This window comes from Loxodonta africana, chromosome 10, assembly GCF_030014295.1.
Source record: "Loxodonta africana isolate mLoxAfr1 chromosome 10, mLoxAfr1.hap2, whole genome shotgun sequence".
NCBI lineage: Eukaryota > Metazoa > Chordata > Mammalia > Proboscidea > Elephantidae > Loxodonta > Loxodonta africana.
This window is the reverse complement of record NC_087351.1, coordinates 104,569,702-104,591,323: the sequence shown is the minus strand read 5'-3', so window position 1 is coordinate 104,591,323 and position 21,622 is coordinate 104,569,702. Positions and strand designations below refer to the sequence as shown.

The window sequence follows — 21,622 nt, the reverse complement described above, 5'->3', positions numbered from 1 at the left end:
AGCTACTGAGATATTTTTGTAGCATCATGTAAATTAAAATATCAGAAAATTGAACCTCTGAAAGGGGATTGGTTGAATAAGTCTGTGGTCTTTATACAAAGTTAAGTATGCTGCCTTAAAAAATGATGTATATGTATTGTCTGGGATTTCCTTTAAAATACTCCAACCAAAGAATGAAACATACATAAAAAGGGTTGGGGAAGAGGTGCCGAGAGAGGAAATCAGATGTGGAAAATGGTGATCTTGTAGAGCTGGGTGATAAGTGTGTGAGTTCGTTATACGATTCTCCTTTGTTTCTTTGAAATTTTCCATAATGAAAAGGTAAAGTCGTATACACGAGTGTGCCTTCCAGCCTTATTTAGAGTCCACTCCATATTTCTTGAGCCCTGGTGGTGCAGTGGTTAAGCACTTGGCTGCTAACCAAAAGGTCATTGGTTCAAACCCACCAGTGGCTCCACGGAAGAAGGGTGCGGCAGTTTACTTCCATGAAGGTTACAGCCTTGGAAGCCATATGGGGCAGTTCTGCTCTGTCATATAGGATCGTTATGAGTCCAAATCAATACAACTCAACAATAAAAGGTTTTTTGTATTTCTTCTGGAGGTTGTTCTCTCCTTACCACACACACTGAAGAGATGATGGCATGCAGATACATTAAGTATGATAGGAAGATACAACATAGGAAGATAGGAAAAGGGCTACAAATACAGTGAAACCTGTGAGAGCTGGAATCCATTGGGATTGCCTTGTTTTTCTTGGTCTTGCATGTTTTCCACCTTTAATGGGGTACAGTCTTAACAGCTTTTATATCACTTGTTTTAGTGGAAAATATTTTGAGTTTTCCTTCTCTGCCAGCTTTCCACCTTACACAGGTTCTAGCTTTTGCAGATTTTACTGTAGTAGGTACAAAATTATCTCATTTGGTTTAAAAAATAAACGAGCCCATACATGAAAGACCAGTGGAAAGTATGTATACCTAAGTGGGTATCAGTGGGTAGGGAGATGATGATGATTACTTTTTTTCCCTATTTGTTTTGCTTTTTTTTCTACAGCAAACATGCCTCACTGATGGAATGTAAGAACAGGTGAGCTTAATTAAGTACGTTGCTCTTTTGACCTAGGGAAAAGCATGGAGGAAATCAAGAAGGTGCTGCTGCTGGTGCTGGGCTGTGCTGTCCAGGTAGGATTGGGCAGGACCTGCCATTGGCCACCTCGTGTTTGGATTTGGGGGGAACAGAATACTCCCTTAGGTAGGAGGAAGCTGCCTTCAGTCCAGTATTGCAGAAGTCACTGGGCTCCTGGGAGAGAAGTGACTGCTGTCTACACCGAGGGCAATAGGCCAGGTGGAGCTCCTTTTGGGCCAGGTGTATCGTTAGCAATTCATCCTCAATATAGGAACACCTAAGGAACCCTGTTGGCACAGTGGTTAAAGTACTCAGTTGGGAACCAAAAGGTCAGCAATTGGAACACACCAGCCACTCTTTGGGAGAAAGATGTGACAGTCTGCTTAAATAAAGACTGTAGCCTTGGAAACACAACGGGGTAGTTCTCTGCCTTGTAGAGTCACTGTGAGCTGAAATTGATTTGATGGCAGCAGTGAGTTTTTTTTTGTTTTTTTTTTTTAAATAGGAACATATAAACAAGGGTCAGGTAACTACAACCCATGGGCCAAATCTGGCCCTGCATCTATCTTTATAAATAAAGTTTTATTGGAACACAGCCATGCTCCTTCCTTTACATATTGTTTGTGGCTGCATATACACTTCAACAGCAGAGTTGAGCTAGTTGTGATAGAAACCAAATTGCCCGCAAAGCCTAAGATTTTTACCACCTGGTCCTTTATAGATGAAGTTTGCAGCCCCTGGCCTAAAACAGGGCGGTTCTTCTTCTTTTGGGGGGAAGATAAACAGCAAAACATACATCAGTTCACAGTTTCTGCATGTGTAATTCAGAGACATTGGTTCCATTCTTCAAGTTGTGCCACCTTTCTTGATCCCCTTTTCCAGATTGTTTCACCATCAATACCAACTCACTGCCTGCTAAGCTCATCATCTAACCTTTCGAGTTGCTATTGTCAATTTGATCTCATATAGATAATTCTGTAAAAGAACATAATGCTCAAGGCGGACATTCTTTGCTAATTAAACTAAACCGACTGTTTTGGTGTAAAGGTGACATAAAGGAGACAGGAATTCTCGATCTTGTTTTAAGAATCGCCTGGCTCGCTTGTTTAAACACAGATGTGTGTATCCCAGACCAGTGTTTTCAGTCTGGGATGGGGCTTTAGAATGGGCTTTTTAAAAATAAGCTCTTCAGATAACCCTGACGTGGGGTGATCTGAGCACCTTCCAGAGAAACATCAGTGTAAGGGCTGGTAGGAGAATGAGAACATTCTTTGTTATAAAAGAGAAAGTCAGGGGCTGGGTGGGCGGTTCATTTTGAAACTGCCGTTTTGTACCTGTGGTGACCTCAGGTTTGACCTGACCTGCAAAATGGCTTCTGTTAATACGTGTAACCCCTCCACAGTGTGAGAGGAAAGAGGAGTTTATTGAAAGGATCAAACAGCTGGACATTGAGACGCAGGCTGGAATCGTGGCCCACATTCAGGAGGTAGGTGTGGGGCTTTGTGGGTGGGCTTGGCTGGGGTCTTTCACTCCCATGGCAACCAGGAGACACACTCATTCCACAAGTGGGAAAGCATCACCTGTTAACGTTTTTTTTTTTTTTATTAATTTTAGATTTCAGATACCACAGGCATATTGATTCTATTTAGAAAGGTGTCCATCAGCAAGCTAAAATAAAGTGGAGGTAAAAATAAAAATTTCAAAAAACACTTCCATCAAGTCTTCTTTTGCCTCCCTCTTCTTGCCTTATATGGACTCAGACTATTTTTAAGAGCTGTCAAGTGGTTTAGGCTCAGAATTTGATGTACAAGCCCTGAAAATGTATTCTGGCAAATGTCACTGTTTTGGATGGTTGATCTTTACGGATAGAGATTCTCTTCTCCTGTCAGTGATGGGCCAGGGAAACAGGCTGCCACCACTTGTGAAGTCAAGCCAGCACGCCCCAGGAAGGCTTCCAGGGACACTTGGTGCCGGCTCAGACTTGGGCCCTGGGAGAGTGGGGGAGCCGAGGTCATTGCGGAGGATATGGGTGAGGTGCTGGCCTTTGAGGCAGACCTTCCTGGTCCCTCTGTCACTGATGTCAGCAGAGGTGGTATTACCTGAACAGGTGTTAGGTGCTGTTGAGTCAGCTCCAACTCATAGCCACCAATGAATAACAGAATGAAACACTGCCTGGACCTGAGTGGGCGGTAGTCCCTGGAAATTAAGCCTGTCAGTGCAAAGGGGCACCCACCTCAGAATTTACTCCCCTGACTTCCACTCCACCCCACCCCTCCACTAAGAAAAATTGTTTTTGTGTTACTTAGAGGACATGGTTCGGCCTTTAGTCTGATTGCACAGATGAGATAAATGCATGAAACAAACATGAGCACGTAGGAACAGGTGTGAAATTGGCACAGGCAGCCAAACCAGAGTTCTTTGCATTGGCGGTGGTGCCGGGCACCCACAGCTGGCCAGGCCCCGTGGGGCCTGAGTGCTGAGTCAGGGTGGCGGGCCCAAGGAGCCGGCATCAGGGGAAAGTTCAGTATTCTTAGCCATGAGTGTCAGTGATTGGCCACCTGTTAGAACTGTCTGCCTTTTAATTTTCTGCATGTATCTGTGTGCTTTGAAAAGGTGTCTACCTGGGACTAGGTCCTGTGAGATTAGACAGTTTGTTGCCAGCTTGCTGTCTTTCCTGTCCAGCCATCAGGGTGTTTTTAAAAAATAAAAAATACACAGCCATAAGAGTCCTGTGTGAAGATCTAATTCAGTGGCTGGCAGTGAGGCTAGACATCAGAATTCACAGGGAGCCTTTTAAAAATTCAGGTGCCCAGGCCCCACCAAGAGACCTACCGAGTCAGAATCCAGGCAAGGAGGGGCCTAAGCCTTTAATTGAAAGCACCTTAGATAACTGTTGTGCAACTGGAGCTGAGCCCCCGAAATCGGTCACACCATCCCCCTTATGCATGGGGAATGGAGCAGGCCTGGAGCTCGGCCTACAGGAAGCCCCGTACCATAGGACAGGGTCTCCCTGAAACCTCAGAGGTCAGCCATGTCCAAATCTGCTCTTCCTGGGGCGGGGAGAGGTAAGAGTGTGGGTGTCTTTGGGAGTAGAACAGGGTGTTGACCACGCCCTGCCTTTGTTTTTCAGCTGTTCTCTCTCTGTGTGTACCGCTGTGAATAATTTACAAACTTGTTTTGGTGTGGTTCTGTGAATGGATAGCCCAGGTTTCCTCGTTTCTGTTTCCTGCTTTGGGACCTGAGCATTTAACAAAAGGAGAAGGAGGGGACTCAAAATACAGGCTTCCGCCTCCTCTGGCAGCCCTGGGGTCAGGGTTGGGGAGGGCAGGGTAGCAAACGTCTACTAGGAGGCTGTTCAGTGTCACAAGCCCCGGGCCTGCGTGGAAGGGGATGGAACCAGGTGGCCTCATGTGGTAAGCAGCAATAAGTTACAGGGCCACCTTAGCATTGCTTGAGATTATGAAATACCTCCGAAAATAGCCTAAGATTGCCATGTATCCACCCCGATACAAGATTCTTAACATTTGCCACGTTTGCTTTAGATTTTAAGAATAACGTGTTACAGTACAGGCCCTTTCTCACCTTCGCATCCCCCTGAGACTTTCTTCTTTGTGTTGTCCATTGAAGTTGCTCCAGTGGAAATACCTTATCCAAGGATCCTTTAGGGGAATAACATACTGGAAGAAGTGTTTTCTGGTATATATAAAAAGAATCAGTGTCCTCTTTGAACCAGCTCTGGGAGGCACACATGGTTTGTATTTGTAGAGCTTAGCTGAAAAAAGCTTGGCTGACTTGCTTACCGAGCCCCTCTGCTGGCCTCAGAAAACTTGTCAAGAGGGCTTAGTGATGTCAGGGAGTGTACACGATGTGATAACGTACACGCTGTTACCTGTGTTATACTTGGTCCAGCCCTGTCCCTGCTGGGTAGCACTGGAGGGCGTTTTCAGAGGACCTCCCTGCAGTGAGCTGTCCCTGTGTGCCTGCAGGTGACCCACAACCAGGAGAACGTGTTTGACTTGCAATGGCTGGAGCTCCCCGACATGGCTCCAGAGGAGCTGGAGGCCCTCTCGCGGAACATGGTGTTTCACCTCCGGAGGCTTATTGACGAGCGGGACGAGTGCTCCGAGGTACGCAGCCTCCTTGTCCTTGTCACAGCTCCGTAGAAGGCTTGGACACCTCCTGTCCTCCTGCCGAGTTCTTGGTGGGCCAGGGTGTGGGCGCTTTCCCTGGTAACACATACAGTGACATACACATACAGTGACCGGTGACTCCAGGGACACCCGTAGGAGAGTAGACGTTGACCACAATGCCGAGCTCCTTCTTGACCCTCCTGTTCACACACCTTCTGCCCCACCAACTGTTTCCTCTCCTTTTAACAACTTACACCCCCCTTCTCTGGCCTCCCTCCTGGTTTTTCAGGCTCCACTGAAACCTTCTCTTTATTTTCTTCTTGTCTTTTGATTGTGTTTCCACCCAATACGAGCGCCAGCTCTGCCGACAGTGTGCCGGCCACATGTGCGTGGGAGTGCTAGGGGTGGGATCGCCCAGCTGCCATCCTCCATCCCTCTCTCTGCCCTAGCTGATCGTCGACCTCACTCAGGAGCGGGACTACCTCCAGACGCAGCATCCGCCCAGCCCCCTCCAGTCCTCCAGTGTCGACTCCACCCCCAGCCCCACCAGCAGCCTCTCCAGTGAAGACAAGCAGCACCTGGCGGTGGAGCTGGCCGACACCAAGGCCAGGCTGCGGCGTGTCCGGCAGGAGCTGTGAGTCTTCACTGCCGCCGGGGCTGCTTTTTCTACTTCTGTTTGGTGTGTCACAAAGATGTTTCTGGGGTGTAGTTCACCCTCACACGTGGTGCAGCACGGGAGATGCTGACCTGGGCCCAGGGGACCCGGGATCTGCTCTCAACTCTTGCCACCCACCTGCTCTCTTGCCTGGGCCTGCATAAGGAGGGGGCTCAACCCAATCATTAAGGCTACTTCTAGTCCCAGCGATATACATTGTCCCTGAAGCAGTAGACTGCTGGCCCAGCTCAGGGCTGGAATGACCCACCCGTTGCCGTTAAGTCTGTTCTGATGATGGTGACCCTGTGTGTGTCAGAGTAGGATTGTGCTCCACAAAGTTTTCAATGGCTGGTTTTTTGGAAGTAGATCACCAGGCCTTTCTTCCAGGGCACCTCTGGGTGAACTCCAACCTGCAGCCTTTTGGTTAGCAGCTGAGTGCGTTAGAATGACCCACACTGGTGTGTTTGCTTGGCTGAGAGGGAGTGCAGCTCCCACCATCCAACAGGAGAGCCTGTTCTTTCCCCACTCTCTACAGTAGCTGGATGTCATTTGGCCCGTCATCTCAGGGTGTCTGCCTCTACCTCCCCATCAGTGGCCTGCTGGGTTCCAGAGTCCCCCTACCTGTCCCACACTCTAGAGGGAAACTTGTGTGGCTGGTGGATGTGGTTTGAGGGCAGGCGTTGGAAACTTAAACATGGAAGAGGAGTCTAAGTTGGGAACACATTTGCAGGCCCCAGAACCCAAGGTCTTTCCTATGGCCTTGGAAAGTGGTACATGGCTCCTGGTGATGGCCAAGGGAGCCTCTCATCGTGTTTTTGTTCCTAATCACCCCTGCAGGGAGGAGAAGACGGAGCAACTTGTGGACGCCAGACACGAAGTGGACCAGCTGGCACTGGAGCTGCAGAAAGTCAAGCAGGAGGTGCCCAGGAGACCTATGTGTGGAGGGTGGGGCGGCTGGGACTCCCCAGGAACCAGGCTGGGTGTTCAGGAATGCAACATCAGGAGCGTCCATCAAAGGCTTCCGTTTCCTGCCTGCCCAGAGCAAAGCTGCCTGAGAGCCCACTGACTGAGCACTGTTTCTCAGCAACAGCCTGGGGACGCCCCATGGCAGTGTGCACGTGGGCTGCTCTGCTGCCAGGTGTACTGAGAAACACCACCCTTCAGGGACTTGGCCCTTCCTCCCTCCCCAGAGACCACCTGCCAGGAGTCCCTAAGCTTGCCTCTCCTGCCTTGGCAGAACGTCCAGCTCGCGGCGGATGCCCGGTCTGCACGTGCCTACCGTGATGAGCTGGACTCCCTGAGGGAGAAGGCGAACCGTGTGGAGCGGCTGGAGATGGAGCTGGTGCGCTGCCGGGAGAAGCTGCACGATGTGGATTTCTACAAGGCGCGCATGGAGGTAGGGACCAGGGAGGGGCTCCTGGACGTGCCACCAGACGCTGTGTACACTGGGACTGCTCTGTGCTTGGGGTGTTTGTCGGGAACAGCCATACGCTGTCCACAGCTGATCTTTCCCTGAACCTCAGCCTGTCTGACCCATTGCCATGGAGTCAATTCCAACTCAGGGCGACCATGTTACAGAGTACAGGCACAACTCATTTTATCATGCTTCGCTGTATTGCACTTCACAGTTACTGCATTTTTTTACAAGTTGAAGGTTTGTGGCAGCCCTGCGTCGACCACGTCTTATCAGTGCCATTTTTCCAACAGCACGTGCTTATTTCACGTCTCTGTGTCACATTTTGGTAATTCTCACAATATTTCAGACTTTTCCATTATTATTATATTTGTTATGGTGATCTTTGATCAATGATCTTTGATGTTACTATTGTAATTGTTTTGGGGCTCCACAAACCATGCCCATATGAGATAGTGAACTTAATTGATAAATGTTGTCTGTGCTCTGACTACTCTGCCGACTGGCCTATCCCCTATCTCTTTCCCTTTCTTCAGACCTTCCTATTCCCTGAGAAATTGAAATTAGGCCAGTTAATAACCCTATAATGGCCTCTAAGTGTTCAAGTGAAAGGAAGAGTCACACCTCTCTCACTTTAAATCAAAAGCTATAAGTGATTAAGCTTAGTGAGGAAGGCATGTTGAAGGCGGAGCTAGGCGTCTTGCACCAGTTAGCTAAGCTGTGAATGCAAAGGAAAGGTTCTTCAAGGAAATTAAAAGTGCTACTCCAGTGAACACGCGAATGATAATGATATGGGGAAAGTGTTAGTGGTCTGGATACAGGATCAAACCAGCCACAACGTTCTCTTAAGCCAAAGCCTAGTCCAGAGCAAGGCCCTTCACTCCCTTCAGATCTCTGAAGACTGGGAGGGTGAGGAAGCTACAGAAGAAAGGGAGAAGCTAGCAGAGGTTGGTTCCCAAGATTTAAGGAAAGAAGCTCTCTACATAACATGAAAGTAGACGGTGAAGCAGTAAGTGGTGATGTAGAGGCTACAGCAGGTTATCCAGAAGGTCTGACTAAGGTAGCTGACGAAGGTGGCTGCACCAGACAGCAGACTGTAAATGCAGAAGGTCTGACTAAGGTAGCTGACGAAGGTGGCTGCACCAGGCAGCAGACTGTAAATGCAGAAGGTCTGACTAAGGTAGCTGACGAAGGTGGCTGCACCAGACAGCAGACTGTAAATGCAGATGAAACAGCCTTGTACTGGAAGAAGAGGCCATCTAGAACTTTTCGTAGCTGGAGAGGAGAAGCCAATGCCTGGCTTCAAAGCTTCAAAGGACAGGTTGACTCTCTCATTAGGGGCTAACGCAGCTGGGGACTTTAAGTTGAAGCCAGTGCTCATTTACCGTTCCGAAAATCCTACGGTCCTTAAGAATTGTGCTAAATCTACTCTGCCTGTGCTCTGTAAATGGAACAACAAAGCCTGGAGGACAGTACATCTGTTTACAGCATGGCTTACTGAATATTTTGAGCCCACTGTTGAGACCTATAGCTCAGAAAAAAAGATTCCCTTCAAAATATTACTGCTCATTGACAGTGCATCTAGTCACCTAAGAGCTCTGATGGAGATGTACAAGGAGATTAATGTTGTTTTCATGCCTGCTGACACAACATCCATTCTACAGCCCACGGATCTAGGAGTAATTTCAACTTTCAAGTCTAATTATTTAATAACTACATTCCATAAGGCCATAGCTGCCGTAGACAGTGATTCCTCTGATGGGCCTGAGCAAAGTCAATTGAAAACCTTCTGGGAAGGATTCACCATTCTAGATGCCATCAAGAACATTCATGATTCAGGGGAGGAGGTCAAAAAATCAGCATTAATAGGAGTTGGGAAGAAGTTGATTCCAACCCAAGTTGACCCTGAAGATGTGACTGAATTGCTCTAATCTAACAATAAAACTTGAACGGATGAGGAGTTGCTTCATTTGGAGGAGCAAAGAAAGTGGTTTCTTGAGGTGGAATCTACACCTGGTGAAGAGGCTGTGAACATTGTTGAGATGACAACAAAGGATTGAGAATATTTACATAAGCTTAACTGATAAAGCAGTGGCAGGGTTTGAGAGGATTGACTCTAGTTTGGGAAGAAGTTCTTCTGTGGGTAAAATGCTATCAAATAGCACCACATGCTACAGAGAAATCTTCCGTGAAAGAGTCAGTCGATGCAGCAAACTTCACTGTTATTTTAAGAAATTGTCACAGACATCTCAACCTTCAGCAGCCACCACCCTGATCAGTCAGTAGCCATCAACCAGCAAAAAGATTACAACTCACTGGAGGCTCAGATAATGGTTAGCATTTTTTAGCAATAAAATGTTTTTTAATTAAGGTGTGTACATTGTTTTTTAGACATAATGCTATCGCACGCTTAACAGACTACCAAATCCGTTGCCATCAAGTTGATTCCAACTCATAGTGACCCTGAAGGGCAGAGTAGAACTGCCCCATAGGGTTTCCAAGGACAGCTGGTGGATTCGAACTGCTGACCTTTTGGTTAGCAGCTGAGCTCTTAACCACTGTGCCACCAGGGTTCCAAACAGACTACCAAACCAAAACCACTGCGCTCCCAGGGCTCCAAAGACTGCTAAGCCAAAACCAAACCCATTGCCATCGAGTTGATTCTGACTTCTAGTGACCCTATACAACAAAGTAGAACTGTCCATAGGGTTTCCAAGGAGTGGCTGGTGAATTCAAACTGCTGACCTTTTGGTTAGCAGCTGAGTGCTTTAATCACTGTACCACGAGGACTCCAAATAGACTGTGGTATAGCATAAACGTAACTTTTGTTACCGGAAAGCCAAAAATTTACGTGACTTGCTTTTTCGCGATATTCGCTGTATTGCCGTGGTCTGGAATTGAACCCACGCCACCTCTGAGGTATGCCTGTAAAACTGCTCCATAGGGTTTTCTTGGCTGTGATCTTTATGGAAGCAGATCACCAGGCCTTTTTCTGGAGGCACTGCTGGATGGATTTGAATCACCAGCCCTTACGTTAACAGTTGAGCACAAACCATTCACACCACCTAGGGACCTTACAGTCCCCAAGGGGCTCCTTCTTTGCTCCTCTCCTGTCTTGAGGTGTCAAGAGGCATGAGGGGTGAGCAGGGGGAGGAATGGCCAGTTGATGGAGAGCAGTGGTTCCTCTCAAGGTTTTCCCTTCTCTCTTCACACTGCAGTGATGGCTGTCATAGTGTCCTAGGGCTGCCATGGCTTTAAACAGCAGAATTTTATGGTCTCACAGTTTTGGAGGCTGGGGAGTCTGAGTTCAGGGTGTCGGGGGTGTGTGTGTGGATCACAATATTTGCCGTTTTAACAGTTTTTAACTGTGCAGTTCAGTGGCATCAGTTGCATTCACAGTGTTGTGCTCCCTTCACTACTATTTCCAGAACCCTTTTATTATCCCAGGCAGCTTGGAAGGGACTGAGTACAGACCTCGAGAGTCCAGTCTTGTCTCTCCCACTGGCTAGAGGACCCCACCTGCGGTGCGATGCTGTGGGGCTCACCTAGTCAGGCTGTTTGCCAGTGACCCCTGCTGCCAGCAGCCAGCATTCTGGGCTGGGCAGAGGCAGGCTGAGGGAGGCTTGTTTGTTCTCCAGCCCTATTCAGGGAGTGTCTGTCCCTGAGGAATGTGAGTGACACAGTGGCTCGCCTTACCCCCTGCTGAGACGGCGCCCTTGATACCCTGCAGAAACGGCCTCCACCTGAGCTGGGTGGGTGGGAGACTGGCTGCGCTGACCTGATTATTCAAGGCATAAATCCTCGACACAGACAGGTTCCCCAGCCTGACACAAACCTGGGGCTTTTCAGTGCTCACTGCAGATGCCACAGTGCAGTGGGTGGGACAGTCATGCAGAAGTGTCCCCAGACTGCTGCCTCAGCAGCTCCTCCTGCACATTGGGGACCTCGTGCAGCCCCCAAAGCAGGATCACAAAATGGAGTGGCTTCCACCTCTCACCTCAGCACTTGAGTGGGTCTGTGGAGGATCGAGTCTCTGCGTTCGTTCCTGGCCCGCCCACGCAGCCTTGCTTGGACCAGCAGATGATTTACTTAGTGCTTGCCCACTGCCAAACCCCCTACTGGGAGCAGGAGGTTTAGAGACAAACATCCGAGGAACTGCCGGGCTGGTAAAGGGGTTCCCATTCCTTCTGATCGTGCGGACCCTTCTTCCCTTTTCCACATTCCTTTTTATACAGCGCATGACTCCATATAGTTATTGTGTGCTGTCGGGTTGATTCTGACTCAAAGCAACCCTATCCGACACAGTAGAACAAACCCATAGCGTTTCCTAGGCTATAACCTTGATGGGAACGGATCGCCAGGTCTTTTCCCCTCAGAGTGGCTGGTGGGGTCAAACCATGGATCTTTCGGTTAGCAGCTGAGCACTGTAACCATTGCACCAGCAGGGCTCCTTACAGTAATAGTAGTACTTTTCATATCCAGTGTTTAATTATTTACGTAGTGGAAATTCACCATGAGGTTAGCGATGCTTTAATCTTTTTATTAATTTTTCTAATCACGAGAGAGTGTGTGTCTACGTGAGACCTTTACCCGAGCAGCAGGGCCACACATGTGGGTTTGCATGTTCTCTGTGGCCAACGTGGGCCACGGATGGGCCTGGTCTGCTGAGTCCAGGCCACGATAGAGCACAGTACCTTCTTGGATGCCAGTGACATCAGAGCTCAGATGAAGAGTGGAGGACGGGGTGCCTGTACATTCTTCCTGAGATTGTGGTTGTCTTCAGTCCATACAGGATGTTTAGCGAAATGAATGATCGCTCACCTGTCCTTTCCTGAACTTGGAACCTTTCTGATGGAGTGATTTGCCTCGCTCGTGTAATGACTTGAGTAGCGTGGACATAGGAATGAGAGGACAGGTGGGCTCCTTGCCCACAAAGCTTGCTCTCCAGCTAGGTTATGATGCAGTGTCCTCGGAGCTGTGATGGGGGTCCAGGTGGCACCTCACCCAGACTGGGGGCAGGGAGGGCTTTTCTGGGGAAGCGGTGTCGAAAGGGGACCTGCTGTGGTGAGGAGGGGTTAGGAACGTGAGACCGGGGATGCGGAAGATGAGGCAGGCTCACCAGGTCCTGGGGTGTGGGGGTGAGCTGTGGGAGACGGCTGGAGGGGCTGTGGGGGCCGTGGGCTGGAGGGTGCATTGTCCTCATGAAGTGCTTCAGTGAGGGGTGTGGTGGGGCTTACACTGACCACCCGCTGGTCATTCATTTCTTGAAGCGGCCCTCCCATTTAGTGGGGTTCCTGCTCACAAAGGTGGAGCCGAGTGCCCCAGGGAGGGTGAGCTAGTTGGCCAGGGCACTCAGTCACACAAATGGGCCCACGTCTGCCTGGCACATGAACCTTGCTTTCTGCTTTCCTGAGTCCCACTAGGTTTTGTTTGTTCCGTTCACAGATACGTTCTCAATACCAAGAATGTGCTTGGCCCATGGGAGGAGGTGGATAAATGTTAGTTGAATGAATCATGTCTAGGGTTTTCTTTCAGCAGCAATGCAGTCGCAAAACCAGCAGCTGCTGTGTTGCCATAGAGCCCCCACCTTCTCAGATACCTGCAACAGCCCAGGTACAGGAACCAGCTGCCTACTTGAGCCCTCAGGTGTGTGTTGGAGTTAACCTGAAATGCAGCTCGGGGCCCTGGGAAACCTTGAAACAGGTCACTTTGAGATGAAGTTAGGGAGTGATCAGGCACTGCCGAGATTGAGTTGGCCCCGTGCCCTGCAGCAGGGCCCGGGCCAGCCGCCCGTAGCACTGAGAGGGCTGCCTGACCAGGCACCACACGGTGCTAATGTGCATGCAGCTTTGGGTCAATGTTTGCATTTCAGTCAGTGTGTCCCGCTTTCTGTGAAAACCCAGGTTTTCAAGGGATAACGATGTTCATTTTTAGGGCTTTGCCGCGGGACTCTTAAGGTAAGCCATCAGGCGGTGAGTGTTTTGCAGAAATGTTGAGGTTCACCTGCATGTGGTAAAGCCTTAGATTAAGAAGGGCCTGGGCAAGACGTGTGCTGATACCCACAACTTACTTTGAAATACACTCAAAAAATAAAAGATAAAATGGACAGAAAAAAACGGAGAGGATGAAGAAAAAAACCCATTTCCGTCAAGTTGATTCTAACTCGCTATAGAGGGCTATGTGACAAAGCAAATGGAAAAAAACATTAATTGTAGAATCTAGGCGGTATCTATCTGGATGTTCACTGTACAATTATTTCAACTTTTCAGTAAGTTTTTAAATTGTCATCATAAAATCTGGGAGGAAGATGACCCAAGTACAAGGACAACAGGGACATCGACCGTTTTGAATAAGCTAATACTGGTTAACCACGTAAATTTAATCATGAAACAATTAAAAGTATTAATTAAAAGCTTTAAGACAGGCCCTGTAAGTCTTAAATCATCCTTTCTCAAGATGTGTGCTATGGTCCTGTGATAGAATCAGCCTAGGGTGCCTGTTTAAAATGCAGATTCCAGGGCCCTTCCCTAGCCCCTAGGGCATGGGCCCCCAAACCAGCATTTTATAGGCTCTCCCAGGTGATGTGGGGACCACAGTCTTAGGTGGACAGAGCACGCTTCCTCTGGGCTCCCTTCTGCTGGCTGTCCTCTGTGACATTTGGGGTTTGCACACCGAGGGGCCAGTCTGGACAGAACACGTGCAGAGATGTCTGCGGGGACTGTGGCCACTGAGGGCAGAGGCTGGCTCTCATTTGCGTCCCCGAGGCCTGGCACACACCTGGTAACCCTTGAGTAGGGGAGGTAAGAAACCATTGCTCAGGTTGGAAAGGCTTGCCCCTTGGGGAGAGGGGCAGGGGCGTACCCCCCAGGAGTGGAGACATGCTCCGCGCCGTGGGCTGGAGAGCCCAGAGGAGCATGGTCACTGCACTCATGTGGACTCGCCTTCATGCACCCCTGCCACACCATGACCCTCTTCTAGGAACAGTAGGAAGACAGTGGCCGGGCATCCCCACAGCGCCTATACCCGGTCCAGCCGCTGAGAGGCACATCAGAGCATACCACCAAAGCGGGGGTGTGGCAGGTGCTACTGAGGGGGGCGGTCAGGCAAGGGCGAGGTTAGAAAAGCATGGAACACAAATTGACATACTTTGTTTTTAAACTTCCGGCGGCTTCTCTTTGGCTCTTGGTCCAGTTTACATCAGGGTTAAAACAACAGAAAGGGGGGAAGGCATCCACATCCTGGGAAGTGGGGGGGTCTCTGACTTCCCCTTGTAAACAGTCGGCCACCTCAGTGGTACTGTCAGGCAGGAAGGTTGCTGTTGGGGCTCCGTGGGAGGAGGAGGAAGGCAGGATGACCTTGCCTGGCAGGTCCCTCTTCTCCTATGTATGTTACTGGCTGAACGTCCCCACTGACAGCAGAGGACAGCTGCAGAGGTGCTGTGTGTGCCAACAGTGGGTGGGGTTCCCCGTCATCTTGGGGAGAGTGATGGCTCTCTAGGCAGCTGATTGTAAACTGACTGTGGCCTCAGGGGCAGAGACCAAGCCGGGCATAATCTTGGCGGCAGCACTCACTTGCTGGGTGTTAGGCAAGTCTTCTCACCTCTCTGGGCCCCAGTTTTCCCATCTGTAAAAGGAAGGGGGTGGTCTGGGTAATCTCTGAGACCCCTTTTGCCTTGGCATCGTGTGGCATGGGAACACATTTGCATTGCGCTTTTTCTAGTGAGCCCCTCTCCACGGACAGCCTTCTGAGAGGAGATGGTGGTCCTGGAGCAGGTCGGCACAGGGAGGGCCAGCTAGGGGCTGAGAGATGGGGTGCATTGTTGGCAAGGCAGCAGGCAGTCAGGACCTGGGTTAATGATCAGTCCTTGTTTTAATTAGGTGCCATCAAGTCAGTTCCAACTCACAGTGACCTTTTATACAGCAGAACGAAACACTGCCGAGTCCTGCGCCATCCTTACAGTTGTTGCTATGTTTGAGCCCATTGTTGCAGCCACTGTGTCAATCCATCTCATTGGGGGTCTTCATCTTTTTCACTGACCCTCTACTTTACCAAGCATCATGTCCTTCTCCAGGGACTGATCCCTCCTAATATTGTGTCTGAAGTACATGAGACAAAGTCTTGCCATCCTTGCTTCTAAGGAGCATTCTGGCTGTACTTCTTCCAAGGCAGATCTGTTCGTTCTTCTGGCAGTCCATGGTATATTCAGTGTTCTTCGCCAACACCATAATTCCAAGGAGTCCATTCTTCTTCGGTCTTCCTTATTCATTGTCTAGCTTTCGCATGCATATGAGGCTGTTGGAAACTCCGTGGCTTTGTTCAGGCGCACCTTAGTCCTTATGGTGACATCTTTGCTTTTTAACACTTTAAAAAGGTCTTTTGCAGCAGATTTTCCCAGTTCCAGTATGTCATTTGATTTCTTGACTGCTGCTTCCATGGCTGTTGATTGTGGATCCAAGTAAAATGAAATCCTTGACAACTTCAATCTTTTCTCCATTTATCATGATGTTATTGGTCCAGTTATGAGGATTGTTGTTTTTTTTTATGTTGAGGTGTAATCCATACTGAAAGCTGTGGTCTTCGTTCTTCATTAGTGCTTCAAGTCCTCTTCACTTTCAGCAAGCAAGGTTGTGTCATCTGCATGGATCGCAGGTTTTTAATGAATCTTCCTCCAATCCTGATCCCCCATTCTCCTTTATATAGTCCAGCTTCTCGGATTATTTGTTCAGCATCCAGATTGAATAAGAATGGTGAAAGGATACAACCCTGACACACACTTTTCCTGATTTTAAACCACGCGGTATCCTCTTGTTTTGTTCAGACAACTGCCACTTGGTCTATGTAGTTTCCACGTGAGCACAGTTCAGTGTTCTGGAGTTCCCATTCTCCACAACGTCCGTAATTTGTTATGTTCCACACAGTCCAATGCCTTTGTGTAGTCGATAAAACACAGGTAAACGTTTTTGCAGCTTGCAGCTACAGCATCACATGGTATTCTTCCTCTGACACACACGGGGTTACCATGAGTCAGAATTGACTCGATTACAACTGGTTACTGGTATCTCATCTGATCCCCACATCGACCCTGACTTTATCTTAGAAAGGAGGGAACTACGTTGAGAGACACAGACTTCCTGGAGTCCCACAGCTGGTGTGTGTGGCAACTTGGGGACTGGAGCCCCATGTCCTTTATCATGGCTCTCACACTGCTTGGGGCCAGCCCTCATGTCTGGCCCTGGACTTTGTAACCCTGGTCCCCCAGTGTTTGCTGGGCTGGGTTGTGCCTTTAAATAGCTCTCTGTTTAGTTGGGGTCAGGGCAGGGGTGGCACTGGCCTTAGGTTGCTGCCTAGAGGGATGGGATCCAGCTTCTCAGGTCTCCACGCTGGGGTTCAGCTGAACTGTGGCCTGCCTTAAGAGCTTGGGCATGGCTTCCTTCAGATTTCCTTTCTCCAGAGGTAGTGGGTTGTGCACAGCAGATTGAGATATTTCTGTTCCCTAATATGGTGAGGGTTGAAACTGCCAGAAGATTGAAGCTCATTTGAATAGTAGTTGGAATCGTCTTGTTTTGTGCTGTGCCCATTCCTGGTGCCCTTGCCCATCCCAGTCTGTTAGACGTCTCCAGCCCTCCAAGGTCTTCCTCACACGCCACCTCTGATTTCCCTGACGCAGCGCAATTCAGCCAACAGCATTACTGAACATGTAGGCAAGGCTTACCGAGGAGAAGCGGAGAGGTCCCTGACCCCGAGGAGTTCACCACCTAGGAGGAGGGCAGGTCAGCCTCAGAGAGTGCCCAGGTCACTTTGGGAGCACAGGTGCCCCACTCGTCAGGCAGAATGGGTGGATTAGGGAGCCCTTGGAGGGCGCAACTCAGGCTGGGTTTTGAAGGATAAGTAGGAGTTGGTTGTAAGGATGGAGGGGCACAGGACCTGAGAGAGTGTGGTGGTACTGGGGATGCTGGTGGGTTGATTGGCTAGAGCGTCGGGTGGGAGCAGAGGCCAGAGGATGAGGGCTGGGGTTTCTTCTCTCTTAAGTCTTTGACATTTTCTGGCTGTGGCTAGTAGCAGTCTGGGTTTTCCTTACTCGTGTGAGCCCCTTGAGGAAAGGTCTGTGGGCAGCTGAGGGCAGTAGAGAGACACGGGCTAGATCTCAGTGGACTCATGTTCACGCCCTGGCTTCACCTGTCCCTATGAGGCTTTCTGACTTTGGGACTTGTTCCTTAATATGTCTGAGTCTGTTCACCTGTAAGAGGGGACTGTCCCTACCTCCCTCTCGGGACTGTTGTAAGAACCTGAGGCAGGAGCAGAGCGCCTCGGGTGATGTGACCCCAGAGTGGATGCGATTTTGGCCGGAGATGGGCAGAGGGAGGCATGCAGGTGAACCACTGCCTTTATGACCAGACTTCACCAGGTGCCAGGCTTTGATCCAGACCATGTCCCTGAGTGTGCTTCCCCCTCTACTAAGAATCCAGGATTCCAGCCCACATCTGGGGAAAAAGAGCCAGAAGTGGACAAACAGGAACTTCAGCCAAGTCCCGGGTGTTATAGTCTGTCACTACAGAAAGCCTTAGCAGATATCTGCCCACCGAAGGGAACCCTCAGATCCCCAGCGTGTGTGTGTTCATAACCTGGGAAGGCACTCGGGAAAATTCAGCCTGCCAAGCTGCTGGGCGGCACTGGCAAGGCTCCAGGGAACAAGAGAGACCCCAAAAGCGTTTATTCCTTACTCTCCAGCAAGGGGTGAAGCAGAGATGTGATGAACAAACTGAGTTCCTCCCTCATGGTGCTGGTGGCCTGTGACAGAATTAAAGCATCCAGCGGACCCCTCCCCCATGAGGGGGTCTGTGGGAACTGGCCACTGTTTTCCACACCCAGCGGTGTGCTGATACATGGTGGGCTTGCCGGCCATATTGGTGTGGCTCACTGTGGTTGGCTTGCTGTGCTCTGTCCTCGCTGTCTTAAGGACACCCCATTTCCAGGAAACTGCCAAGAACCTTTGTCTTCCCGGAGTGCGTGTGTGAAATGTTCAAATAGGAACTGTTTTGAATGAAAGCATGTCTGAATAGCCATTTTTTCTGGGGCCCTGATCAGTGAAATGAATGCTGAATTGAGAGGCCTGGAACCACCCCTTCCTCATTCAGGAAACTGGGACTCAGAGAGGTCCCATATCCACAAGCAGAGGCCACCTGTTGGACCAAAAGAGGTTATAGATGTAAAACTCCTCAGCTTTACCTGCTGTAAGGTAGACATTGAGTAAATGTCACCGTCCCAAATTTAAATGTTCTCTGAATTCATGAATTTGTCCTTTCAGTAGAGAAGGTGCATTGGGCCTGGCCTAGTGACAGAGGTCTTGATTATAAAAGTGGAGACAAAACTTCCTGCAGGGCTTATCCCTAGATAGTTTGTTTTGATCCAGGTGCCCAAGAGCTTTGGTGTTAGAATTCTGTCTTCCTAAACGGGGTGCCTTTATCTGATGGTTCTCATGCATGTTTCTGACCAGGAGCTGAGAGAAGATAACATCATTTTAATTGAAACCAAAGCCATGCTGGAGGAGCAGCTGACCGCGGCCCGGGCCCGCAGCGATAAAGTCCACGAGCTGGAGAAGGAGAACCTGCAGCTGAAGTCAAAACTGCACGACCTGGAGTTGGTATGTCAAGTTGTGTTGTTACCACGTTGGGGGAAATGTAGATTGGGGTAGTTTCCGGTCTATGCCATGTCCTTCTCCGTCCGATGTTCTAGCAGCCAGGTTTGCTGCTGCTGCCACGGCCTGCAGAGAGTAGCTAGCTGAAGTCTGCAGGCCTGAGAGCACTACACTCAGCACCCACAAAACAGAGGGCTAACTTCTTTGTTGCATTTCTGTAAGGATGAATGCACATGTGTGTCTTTTTCAAGAAGCGGCTTTGTGGCATTTATGGTATGGGTTAGCTGTGTATCACGAGCCTCCTTACAACCTCCCGAGGTGTTAGGCCTGCTGTGGGGCCACAGAGCTGCCCATCTCCATCATATGTGCTTAAAGGCCTGGACAACTGAGATGTTGTTTCAGTAACACTCAATTAGAGACCATGAGTCTCTCTTTGTAATCCAGGTGTCCATTGTCGTCAAGTCGATTCCAGCTCATAGTGACCCTATAGACGGAGTAGAACTGCCCCACAGGGTTTCCAAGGAGTGACTGGTGAATTTAAGCTGCCGACCTTTTGGTTAGCAGCCAAGCTCTTAAACACTGTGTCACCAGGGCTCCCTAAAAAAAAAAAACCCGTTGCCATCCAGCTGTTTTTGACTCATGGCCACCTCGTGTGCTACAGAGGAGAGCTGCCCCATAGGGTCTTCTTGGCTGTAATCTTCACAGGAGCAGGTCACCAGGCCTTTCTCCACTGACACCACTGGGTGGCTTGAAACCACCACCGTGTAGGTCAGCAGCTGATTGCAAACCGCTTGTGCCACCCAGGCTCCTTACAGTCTAGGTAGTCAGGTCTAAAAATAGCTGCCATTGAGCTGATTCTGACTCAGTGGTAACTGCACATATGTCAGAATAGATCTGTGTGCCTTAGGGTTTTCAGTAGCTGGTTTCTTGGAGGTAGAATGCCACACCCCTGACTGAGGTGCTGCTGAGTAGACGCAAACCTCCTATCCTGACGGTAACAGCTGAGGCATCTTTCAGTGGGTGTTGGATGGCACAAATGGTTAAGTGCCTGACTACTAACCGAGAGGTTTGGTGGTTCAAACCCACCCAAAGGCCTCCTCGGAAGACGGGCCTAGCGATCTGCTTCCAAAAGGTCATGGTCTTGAAAACCCTGGGGAGACAGTTCTACTCTGCACAATTGGGGTTGCTGTGAGTCCGAAATGACTTGATAGCAGCAAACAACAAGTCTCACAGCTGGGCCTGCATTGAAGCCGTTTCTAGGCCGTGCAGCTCTGTTTGGAATGAACAGGCATCGAGTCCCTTCATTCTCAGAGAATGAGGGGCTGCATGAGGCAGGGCCTTCCCAAGGATCCCCTGGCCGCATCTTCACTGTTTCCTTCTTCCCTCCTGCACCAGGACAGGGACACCGACAAGAAGCGGATTGAGGAGCTGCTGGAAGAGAACATGGTCCTGGAGATTGCACAGAAGCAGAGCATGAACGAATCCGCACACCTCGGCTGGGAGCTGGAGCAGCTGTCCAAGAATGCGGACCTGTCCGATGGTGGGTCGGACCCAGGCCGTGGCTTCTCCTTCATCCGGGGCTGAGCCCTCTCTCTGCATCTTACTGTGGCCCATCCCTCTGCCCTGAGTCAGTGTAGTTCGGACCTGTTTCATTACAGTGTTCCCCAAGGGAAATGTGGGGTCTGGCAGCCTGGTACTCAGCATGTGAGATACAAATCGAGTGTTGCCAGGCCCTCAGTCCCATATGGACACCCCAAGAGCAGCCTACGTGCAGCATGCTGACACCAGGAGACCTTAGGGGCCTGTGTGTGGATGACTGAAGGCCCTGGACAGCAGGGGCATCCCCAGTGGTCACTAATTCCTGCCATAAATGTACCCTGGGCATGATTTCCCCTGTGTTTGCATAATTGGGGAAGATGGATGCAGTCTGGGTTCTGTCCCCCTGAGTGGGAGATGCTAAACGGCTCCTCTCCCAGGACCCTGCTTTTCTGACGAGCTGCCTGTCCTCTTTTTCTCCCCGATGCCCACTGGCAACACCCTGAGACAGGGTGTCAGGCCCATGAAGGGTGGGTGGGGCCGGTTGCATTTAAGCAGGAAGCTTCAGTGCCGCCAAATAATGAGGCAGTTCCTGTGTCCTAAAATAGCATGTGTTCACCGTTCCCGTCCACCTGATGCAGCAAGTTAATATTGACTTAGAACTTCACAGAGCTTGGCGGGGCTTCTGGCTTATTTTTCCGAGGGCCTTTTTTAGTTCTGATAAATATTCCAGTGTGTAATGGAAACAAGGTGAAAAGCGGCTGAATATGTCTTCTCTTTAAGGAGTCCTGTCAGTTCCAAACCTAAAATCAGTTAATTAAGCTGTTAATCAGCATGAAAAGTCAGCTTGCTCTGTGCTCTGGTGCCTTTGCACTGTACTGGGGCCTGAGGGCAGAACAAGGGTGGACTGGAGCAGGCTCCTTGCCCCGTGGGAGTCAGAGGTTCATCGAGGAGACCGCTGCCCCCTGGTGGAGCGGAGCGGTGCTGCAGGCTGCATAGGACAAAGATCCCATAAGGCCAGTGTGGCTGGTAGAGTCGGAAAACCTCTTTGATTCAGACTATTCAGTATACTTTGTGAACCCTCTGAGGTCAGTGGCCACAATTTATTCTTAGTGTTCCCAATTCCTAGT

The 21,622-nt window shown here is 49.8% G+C and overlaps 1 protein-coding gene across 5 annotated transcripts in view; it reads left to right on the top strand.

Moving 5' to 3' along the window:
* The window catches only part of CCDC88C (coiled-coil domain containing 88C), a 158,859-nt gene that overhangs the window by 77,066 nt on the left and 60,171 nt on the right, over positions 1-21,622 (top strand). For all 5 annotated transcript variants that reach the window (XM_003408823.4, XM_023546504.2, XM_023546505.2 and 2 more), the window contains exons 5-12: positions 1,120-1,178; positions 2,525-2,608; positions 5,109-5,249; positions 5,702-5,886; positions 6,745-6,826; positions 7,145-7,303; positions 18,816-18,962; positions 20,352-20,496. In XM_003408823.4, coding sequence (XP_003408871.2) covers positions 1,120-1,178; positions 2,525-2,608; positions 5,109-5,249; positions 5,702-5,886; positions 6,745-6,826; positions 7,145-7,303; positions 18,816-18,962; positions 20,352-20,496 — 1,002 coding nt within the window. The remainder of the gene's footprint in view (positions 1-1,119; positions 1,179-2,524; positions 2,609-5,108; positions 5,250-5,701; positions 5,887-6,744; positions 6,827-7,144; positions 7,304-18,815; positions 18,963-20,351; positions 20,497-21,622) is intronic.